The sequence below is a fragment of the Eleutherodactylus coqui genome, chromosome 1 (assembly GCF_035609145.1).
Source record: "Eleutherodactylus coqui strain aEleCoq1 chromosome 1, aEleCoq1.hap1, whole genome shotgun sequence".
Lineage (NCBI taxonomy): Eukaryota > Metazoa > Chordata > Amphibia > Anura > Eleutherodactylidae > Eleutherodactylus > Eleutherodactylus coqui.
Genome location: NC_089837.1, coordinates 51490552 through 51500932, shown reverse-complemented (window position 1 = coordinate 51500932; position 10381 = coordinate 51490552). Strand labels below are relative to the sequence as shown.

At 41.2% G+C, this 10381-nt stretch overlaps 1 protein-coding gene across 6 annotated transcripts in view; it reads right to left on the bottom strand.

The window, feature by feature from the left end:
- Positions 1–319: 319 nt before the first annotated feature.
- LOC136620824 (cytochrome P450 2K4-like) overlaps positions 320–10381 on the bottom strand; it is a 48351-nt gene continuing 38289 nt past the window's right edge. For all 6 annotated transcript variants that reach the window (XM_066595855.1, XM_066595864.1, XM_066595873.1 and 3 more), the window contains 4 exons: positions 9109–9250; positions 8103–8287; positions 5787–5928; positions 320–592 (listed from right to left, as the gene is read on the bottom strand). In XM_066595855.1, coding sequence (XP_066451952.1) covers positions 414–592; positions 5787–5928; positions 8103–8287; positions 9109–9250 — 648 coding nt within the window. In that variant the 3' untranslated portion in view covers positions 320–413. The remainder of the gene's footprint in view (positions 593–5786; positions 5929–8102; positions 8288–9108; positions 9251–10381) is intronic.

Sequence of the window (10381 nt, the reverse complement as noted above, 5' to 3'; positions counted from 1 at the left end):
AAAGTGGAAAGTGAAAGTTAGCTTATAGCAATGGTCAGTGCAGGTAGAGTTTGATAGGTTCATACGACAAACTGGAGATGTTTGTTCAGAACTATACACGGGACCACACATACAACCCCCTATATCTCAGCTTCCCAGAACCTTGTGCATGTGACATAAAGCCATTGCATTGTTAATCAAGAAAATAGAATTGATATTCTCTAGTGCACCCTCCATGGACCAGGCAGGCAAATGTGTAGAGACCCAAAATCAAACAACTCTTCATATCTCAGCTTCTTGGACCTTCTTTTCTAATCTTCTCAGTAAAAGGAGAGGAATGTGAATAAAGCAAACCAGGTCTTTATAATGCACATGAATAATATAGCATTTCAACCAATACAGAATGCTAATAGTTCGAGTGGTGATCACATGGGCTATAATCGAGGTACAGCACGCATCATGTAAGGTTTGGGTGAAGACACAAATCCAATTTCAGGGTTAAAATTCAGCTCAAGTCCAGGACAAGGCAAGAATGTGAAATTTTGCAGCAGTCTTGTGAAGAGAAGAAACAGTTCCATTTTTGCCAAGTTTTCCCCAATACAACTTCTTTTACCTAAGAAATATAAACAAAAACATCAAGACATGTAGTGCATTCTGGAAATGACTGTTCATGAAAATAAATCAGGTGTGACTATAGTGAACTCCAAATATTCTAACTTCCCCCGTGTCAACCTCACAGGAAGATGAGATCTGGGGAGTTGCTTGGTTTGGGATATATTGGAATGCTTCTGTTTACTTGTGATGGATTTTCTCCTACCTACACTATAACAAAATACTATCCTAGTTTTGGAGAGAAAGAAAATGACACCTTAAAAGGAACCCATCACCAACATCTCACCCCTTCTGACTTCTCTGGCTGGCAGGGGATGAAGAATAAATCACTTCTAATACCCTCTCCTTTGCTAATAAGTCCACATACCTTTGTAATTAGGTTCCAGAATTATCAAGTAACATATGAAAATGGGCAGAGAAGAGTCATCTGGCCAAGAAGAGTCACCTTGATGCATGGGTTGTAGAGCTAAACACACCCTTTCTCTTGATAGACGGCTCTATGCATCACCTTTATATTGTAAACCCAGAAAGACAGCATGGTTAGCTCAGGAGCTCATGATTCAGCGTGACTCTTCTAGGCCAGATGATTCACCTTTGCTCATTTGCATACCATGCAGCATAACTTTGGTACCTAATTGTGGAGGTAAATGAACTCATTAGGAAAACTGAGGGTATTAGAAGTTGTTGATTTTTTCTTCCCTTGCTGGCCTGTCAAGTTAGTTGTAGAATGCACAAAAAGCTATCAGCCAACAAAATATTTTCTGCGCTCACAAAATAGTGTGCATCCACAAATAGTAATCTGTCAAGAAAAAATGCATAGGAGTTACACTTACTGGGGAGGAGGGGGGTATGATGACCATGAGCCCCCTCCTTGAAGTGATATCTCCCTCTGTCTCCAAGTAGATGTTTCCACACGTAATAGTAACACCTTTTATTCTCAAACTTCACTTAAAACACTGGGCAACGCGTTTCAGTGCACACAGGCACCTTTCTCAAGCCTTGAGAAAGGTGCCTGTGTGCACTGAAACGCGTTGCCCAGTGTTTTAAGTGAAGTTTGAGAATAAAAGGTGTTACTATTACGTGTGGAAACATCTACTTGGAGACAGAGGGAGATATCACTTCAAGGAGGGGGCTCATGGTCATCATACCCCCCTCCTCCCCAGTAAGTGTAACTCCTATGCATTTTTTCTTGACAGATTACTATTTGTGGATGCACACTATTTTGTGAGCGCAGAAAATATTTTGTTGGCTGATAGCTTTTTGTGCATTTTATTCCTTTGGGATCACTCTCTTATGAGAGACCCCAATTATTTCTGCAGCTCTCCCCCTTGCTTTGGAGGATTTGAATAGTGTCGTTTTCCACTGAATGACAACCTGAGGCGCTATCTGGTGACATCTTCTTAAGTTAGTTGTAGGGACGAGATGGTCGTGACAGGTTCCCTATAAAGGAAATGTATATCATCGAAAATGGACTTATTTAAATCAGGTTCTTGCACTAAACATTCTAACATTTTATAGCTTTAAAAAAATTTTTATGTGACTATCCACATTAAGAAATATTGAAATATTGCAGTTCTCACACTGGCCACTGGGTTTTCTGCAGGACAGACAGCTTTGTTCACACTGCAGTGGTGAGGCTTGGTATTGCAGGCCAAGTTCCCACTTAAGTCAATAACAAGCTAAGGCACTTGTTGCAGCGGTTCTGTAATTGCTTCTTTTCTAGCATTCTAGTACAGGTTTTTTGAGTGGTATTAGGTGAGACATGCTTGGTTTCATCTGTGGATAATTTGTCAGGACTATTTAACCTGGCCTTGTGCTTTGCTCAGTGCTGTTTAATTTCAGTCTTTCTCTGTTTGTGATAGAAGTCTTGGAACTTGAGCTCTTGTTTTCCTGAATCTTCTCAAAGATAAGTGCTGCTGTTGTTCATTTTCATCTTGTTTTCTGTGGTCTTCTACTATAAGGACAGGTTATCTACATGTAGGCTGGTTCCTTCCTTGGGTAAGGGTCTTTAGGGACAGTGTTTTCCCTGTGGCAGCTTTCTTTATTGCTTACCAGTTTGGTGTGCAATTGTGTAGTATTTTAGGTTTAAGCGCATCCTGCTTGGACATAACACCACAGCAGTGGTGACGGAGCACTGTGTTTCCTGCAGAAATCAGCTCAGTGAACAAGCACACTTACCTAGAGAACAGTTGATTAGTGAGAGTCCCAAGAGACACACCCCAAGATTATATTATTGGTGGCCAGGTTTCATACAGATTACAGTTCTAGCAATTAAATAAATTCTGTCATTTGGGGGGGGGGGGGGGGGGGATTTTGTTTTTACAGCATTCTACTTTTTTTTTTTATAGAAGCATGATTAACAAAATCTACAATTCTGGCAATGGCTTGTTTTCGTGTTCACAGTGCAACATAAAGAATATATTGAATTAATTATTCAGACTTTTTTTATGTTGGTCAATATGAATTTGGCAATACCAAAATTTATTATGATAGTTTTTTTTCTTATAGTTTACATAGTAAGGGGGGAAGGTGGGGTTTTGACATCTTTATTTTATATATTTTTTAACTTTTGTCCTTTTTGTTTCATTATCAATGATCGTTTCTATAATGCACTGCAATACAATGGTGTTGCAGTGTATTATATTGGCCTATAAGACCCTGCCTCTGGCTGGGCCTCATTGAGCACTGTAAATAGCAGACCCAAGACCATCTTCAAGCCTCCAGGTGCCATAGTAACCATCAGCACCACATGATCACATAGAAGGAAGGAGTCCCATCGGATCCCTGCAGTCAGCATTTTACATGCTGCAGTCACAATGGTTGTGGCATATAAAGAGCTAAATGGTTGGGCTTGGAAGTTTATGCACTCCAAGCCATTAGAGCTGGAGCTTAGCTGTTATTAGACAGTCAAGCCTCTGCTCCTATTTGCAAGGTAGACCCATGTGGAACTTATACTAATGCATATTTCCAGAATAAGGCCCCTTAGTAAGCACCATAAAAAGGAATACTGGTGGTCAATATAGGGGTTAAGATTGAAAAGGCACTATTTAGTTATTAGCTAAAGAAAAGCATCACCACCAATTCAGGAGTGCCGAAGTAATTCTTCTGTCACATATCTCTATAAATGTTAGGTTTGGATAGTTGCAGTCACATATATATTACCAGGTTTGAATGTTGGTGTTTTGATTATACTTCATAGTTTGAGGGTTACAAAAAAAAGAAAACTTTTTTTCTAATTACAATGCTAAACGTTGTTGTGAGCAGCCCAACCAACTGAAACTAACAAAATAAATTGGCTTGTCCTAACAAAGCTCTACAAACATCAAATATACACTAAAAGCAAAAGGAAGCTTTTCTTAACTAAACAATGGTACTTTGAAATGGGGAATCAATCGAGCAATCTCCTGGCCAACCTAATCAGACAGGAAAAGCAGACTAATGTAGTCCTAAAAGTCCATAATGGACAATAAGTAAAAAAGCTCAGAGGCGCAGGCCATCACAGATAGATTCAAAGAGTATTACTCTAATCTATACAGATCAACTCACAATAATAAACAGTACCTGAGATACTTGAATACCTGGCTGAACTTACATTCCCAACGCTCGTGTCATACCAAATGGATTTCTTGGATGCTCTATTTACACTGGAAGAAGTGTCTCAAGCAATTCATAATCTGGCCATAAATAAATCCCCGGGGTCAGATGGTCTCTCGGTAGAGATTTACCAAAAATACGCGGAAAAGCTCTCCCAAGTGCTATGCGATACCCTATGAAAGGCCCTGGAATAAGATCCTCCTTTCCTCTCATTTTATGATGCCACTATAATTGTACTTTTAAAACAAGACAAAGACCCCTTAGACTGAGGCTCATACCGCCCGATATTTCTAGTAAATGTGGATTATAAAATATTAACTAAAATTCTAGCTATTAGGCTTAATCAGGTCATCCTAACACTTATTCATCCTGATCAAAAGAGCTTTATGTCTGCTAAATCCACAATCATCAACATACGCAGAGTACAGACTACTATTCATATAGGTAGGAATTATCATATGCCATGGGCCCTGGCTTCATTAGACACCAAAAAAAGCATTCGACTCATAGTGCCCTGCTTTGTTCATACTAGCCATCGAAGCTGTAGCTATCCGATTAAGAGGCACTCCCATTGTCACGGATGTCGAGTGGGGGGGAGTGAGGGGGGCCGGAAGAGTTTTTTTTGGAGGCACTAGAGGAGAAGGCAGAAGTGGTTTGTAAGTGAAGAGAAAAAGTGGAATTGTCACTTCCACTATCAGACCCAGTGATCATGTGACCTCCAGGTGACCCCTGCCAAAGCAAAGCTGCAGGGTCCCGGCAGACGCTGACCAACTCTGTTGGCGACTACTGTCACTGAATGGGATGTTTTCCCCTGTGATGGGGCACCCCCATCTTTCGTGGAAAAGTATGAAACTTAAGAAAAAAACAATTTAAATGTCCAACCGAGGTCTTATAAGACATCATGAAGAACATAATTATTAAGAAAAAATACTAACAAAAATAAGTTAAAAAAAAAATATATAAGAGAAAACTACTCGGTGCCGCCACGAACCAAAACTGTTGCCGTATGCGCCCTATAATCAGAGACTGTATAATTTATATATAAAAATGCCCAAAACTAAATTTAAAAATAAAGAACTGTAAATTAAAAAGATGGTTTTAATTTAGCTTTTTACCATTAATAAAACATCAGTGAAAAAAGTTTTTCAAAAGTAGCCCTATATGTCACAGGAAAAAAGTCCAGCAAAAATATTTTGGTAACTGAAGAAAAAAAAAACAGGACAGTAAAACCACCATATGGGTAAAATCCCTATAAATTGTCTAGTCTTTAAGCAGTTAAAAAAAATCTTTACCTCATTGTCTGTTTGTATCAATTTGGCTTTTGTATTTATTTTATGGAAAAACTGCATGAATATTAACACAGGCCATAACGTGAAGGTCTTGGGGTTCCAAGACTGCTATCTCTGCACCACTAATAGCTAATGTGATGGGCAGTAAAGGTAGTAGAGTTATAATGGAAAACTGTATCCTCTCTTTGGGTCTCTTCTCCGTTTTCCCTATGAAAAACTGAAGACCTGCGGCCATTGCTATGTCTGAATTCGGCCTTGTCTTCTCCTCATTATGAACGTTTTGAAAAGCCTGACCATCTTCATTAACTGTACCTGCAGAAAATGGAATGAACGCTTCATTCTTCACAAATTTTCCTTCGGAGTCTAAAAAATGTTGAGGGTAAAACTCTTCTGGCTTTTCAAAGTAATCTTTATCTTGTAGTACAGATCTCAGCAACATAATAATAAAGGTACCCTGAAAGAAATAAGTGCTATATTCATAAAACTATCTTTATCAGTCGTTACAGTGCGCATGTGAGCTGTCACGTGGTTGCTTCTGCCTCAGTGTTGGATTGTCCTTCCAATCAAGATAAAGGATTGATGGACCTCCCAGTATCTACAACCCTCTGAGATTGGCTTCCCCCCATCAATCACATAACCTGGTATGGTAGATTATGGCTGTGTTTACATAGCATTAACCTCTCCATCCTGGGGTTTTATCTGAGTCACCAAAAACAAGGATTTTTGGGGATTCAAATGGAATCCCATGGTGGAGAGTAGAGATGAGCAAGCATACTCGTCCGAGCTTGATGCTCGTTCGAGTATTAGGGTGCTCGAGATGCTCGTTACTCGAGACGAGCACCACGCGGTACTCGTCTCGATTAAACGAGCGCTGACCATTGAATTCAATGGAGCCGGCAATACAGCCGGCTCCATTGAAAGCAATGGGCTGCCGGCGATCACAGGATGAATTTTCGGGAAGGGCTTAAAAATATAAGCCTTACCTGAAAATCATCCTAAAATGTGTAAAAATAAAAAAAAAATAAAAATGTCAGCATAAAGATCGTTCTCCTCTGCCATAGCTGTAACAGCTGTGGCAGAGAAGAGCGATGTTAGCCCATTGAATTCAATGGAGCCTGCAATACAGCCGGCTCCATTGAAAGCAATGGGCTGCCGGCGAGCGCGGGATGAAGTTTCGGGAAGGGCTTAAAAATATAAGCCCTTACCTGAAAATCATCCTAAAATGTGTAAAAAAAAAAAAAAAAAATGTATACTCACCTTTCCGCTGCAGCCGGAGTTCAGGCGCGTCTGGCCAGCAGTCCTTCTGAACTGCACTGAGTAGTATTCAGCAGCCGGGGATTTAAAATCCCCGCCTGCTGAATGAGCTGCCTCTGATTGGTCACAGCCTCACCAATCAGAGGCAGCTCTCACTCACACCCATTCATAAATTCATGAATGGGTGAGGGCTGCCTCTGATTGGCTCAGCGCAGGGACCAATCAGGGGTAGCTCTCAGCTGTCAATCAGAGGCAGCACTCACTCACCCATTCATGAATTCATGAATGGGTGTGAGTGAGAGCTGCCTCTGATTGGTGAGGCTGTGAGCAATCAGAGGCAGCTCATTCAGCAGGCGGGGATTTTAAATCCCCGGCTGCTGAATACTACACAGAGCAGTTCAGGAGAACTGCCGGCCAGATGCGGCTGAACTCCGGCTGCAGGGACAAGGTGAGTATATATATTTTTTTACTTTTTACACATTTTTGGATGGTTTTCAGGTAAGGGCTTATATTTTTAAGCCCTTCCCGAAAATTCATCCCGCGCTCGCCGGCAGCCCATTGCTTTCAATGGAGACTGCTGTATTGCCGGCTCCATTGTATTCAATGGGCTAACATCGTTCTTCTCTGCCACAGCTGTTACAGCTATGGCAGAGGAGAACGATCTTTATGCTGACATAATTTTTTATTTTTACACATTTTAGGATGATTTTCAGGTAAGGGCTTATATTTTTAAGCCCTTCCTGAAAATTCATCCCACGCTCGCCAGCAGCGCATTGCTTTCAATGAAGCCGGCTGTATTTCCAGCTCCATTGAATTCAATGGGCTAACATCGTTCTTCTCTGCCACAGCTGTTACAGCTGTGGCAGAGGAGAACAATCTTTACGCTGACAGTGCGGGGGAGGGGGGGCACTCTTGCCGCTATTGTGGCTTAATAGTGGGACCTGGGAACTTGAGATGCAGCCCAACATGTAGCCCCTCGCCTGCCCTATCCGTTTCTGTGTCGTTCCCATCACTTGCATGAATTTCCCAGATTTTCACAAATGAAAACCTTAGCGAGCATCGGCGATATACAAAAATGCTCGAGTCGCCCATTGAATTTAATGGGGTTCGTTACTCGAAACGAACCCTCCAGCATCACTGGAAGTTTGACTCGAGTAACGAGCACTCGAGCATTTTGGTGCTTGCTCATCTCTAGTGGAGAGTTAACGCTGTGTAAACACATACTATCATCGGAGATGCCTACAATCGGACAGGACCCTTAAAAATAAAGGCTACAGCTCTGCAATGTGTCACACCAGCATCTAGTCACTAAGTTATATTCTCAACCACGCATTGAATACACCCCTCATAAGCTTTGGGAATACAGATACTCACTTTTGGAAGGAAGTAGCCCTTGAAGGTGATGTCACGAGTAGTCGCACGAGGAATGCTTATCGGTGCAATATTTCCAAATCTTTGAATCTCATGAATGACGGCATTGGTGAAAGGCAACTCCTTTCGGTGCTCAGTCTGAGGCAGACTCACGCCAATCACTTTCTTTATCTCATCCTGAACATTTTCTGCCATTAAATAATTAGTCAAGTCTATTATAATATTTACATCTCGTCAAACTGTATATGATCAATAGAGAAGTGTATAACAAGTAAAGGGAACATTTAAAGAAGTTGTCTAATGAATTAATCTTAAGTGTGTGATTGATGGGAGTATGACTACTGGGAGCCCACTTGATTGAGAACTCAGGTCCCATCTTTGCCCCTATGTGAGTGAAGGCAAGCTCACTGCCACACCATTCCTCACTATAGGACCTCTGAAGATAACCAAGCTCAGTTCTCGGCTTCTCTTTGGCAGGGGTCCCAGTGGTTGGACCCCAGTGATCAGACACTTTTCCTCTAACCCTGTGTGAAAACACCCTTAAAAACCTTCTATGGGACTCCAATATTGATGACCTAGGCTTAGGATAGGTCATCAGTATCACATCTGTGTCTTTGACTCAGCACCCTTGTAGATCAACTGTTTGAAGAGGCAGCAGCACTAAGGCAAGTGCATCTGTCTCCTCACTGCATACCAGGTACAGTGCAGTACATTGTGTAACTGTACTGTCTTTCACTTGAATGGAACCTAGCTACTCTCAAAGGAATGTGCACAGACTTCAGAGGCGGACACCATTGGATTGCGGGAGTGGGTGAGTATATAAAATGCTTAATCTGGTCCCTTGTCACGTCCCCTAACAACACCATAACTTAGTTTGTGCTTTTCTCAGAATGTGACAGGTTTCTTTAAAAATGTGAGATGTTGTTGAAATGACAGACTGTACATTGTATTAAACGTATTTTTACAGATAGATATGTATGTTATAAATGAAAATGAGATGAGCTCTTACTTTGGATATCTGGGTATTTCATCATCAATAGAAGACCCCACCTGAGAGTACTGTGGACCGGCTCCAATCCAGCGATTATCAAATTGCTGATCAGAGTGTTCAAGTTCTCATCATGAAAATACAACCCAGATTTTGATTTTACCTGAAAATATCAAATATTGCCTCAGTCAGGAAGAATCCAGGTCTCACAATGTTAATCAATTGCATAATCTTCTCTTCTTTATTCAAAAACCGGAGGACCCCGATTATGATTTTGCGCATTTGCCTTTATACCGTCGTTTCTTATAACTAAACTAGTAAACCAGATTTAATAAAACAATCCTGGGATCACAAAGTTCTTCTCAGGGGGAGGTATACAAAAAACATAGTAGTCAATAGCAAAACTACGCCTGCCGATTATTTTAATGATTTCATACATTACAGACCCCAGCACCATTCCTGTAGTAGAAGTATAGGCGCACCACAGTAAAATTTCTGTAGTAGAAGTATAGGCAGACCCCTGTAACATTTACGTGGCAGCAGTATAAGCAGACCCCAGTAACATTTCTGTAGCAGCAGTATAGGCAGACCCCAGTATCATTTCTGTAGCAGCAGTATAGGCAGACCCCAGCACCATTTCTGCAGCAGCAGTATAGGCAGACCCCTGTAACATTTACGTGGCAGAAGTATAGGCAGACCCCAGTAACAATCTTGTAGCAGAAGTATAGGCAGGCAGACCCCAGTAAAATTTCTGTAGTAATAGTATAGGCCAACCTCTGAAACATTGGGGTACCATGACTGTAGGCGAAGGCCGGAAAAATTAGTTGGATAAGAGAGTGCAGGCATGGGCCCGAAAAATAAGTGTACCAAGAGTACAAGTGTACCTCTGAAAAATTTATCAACCGAGAGGGCAGGTGAAACCCATAAATATTTTTTGAAAGATACAGCTCGTTGTTGCTTAATTTGTAACAGAGCCTGGAGGCAGCCCTGTGAAAAAAATTGGTTCATGTTAAAGTATCAATACTTTTGAAACTTTTAAAAATTGTAAAAACATTGTTAGATGAGCCTTTTGGACCGCAGAAAAATTGGCAGTTCAGCGTGATGACATTTTGTTTCTATAGGAGGAGTAGCAGGAGGAGGACTAATATGAGAGACAGATTGACAAAGATAAATGCCCCGTTTTTCCGGTGATGGAGAAGAGTGCTTTTATCTGCGGTTGCAGCAAAAAGAATCTTTAGGTTCCGCTGCTCTCCGTCGGTGGAGAAGAGAAGTCTGGGGAAATCCAGGCTTTGTT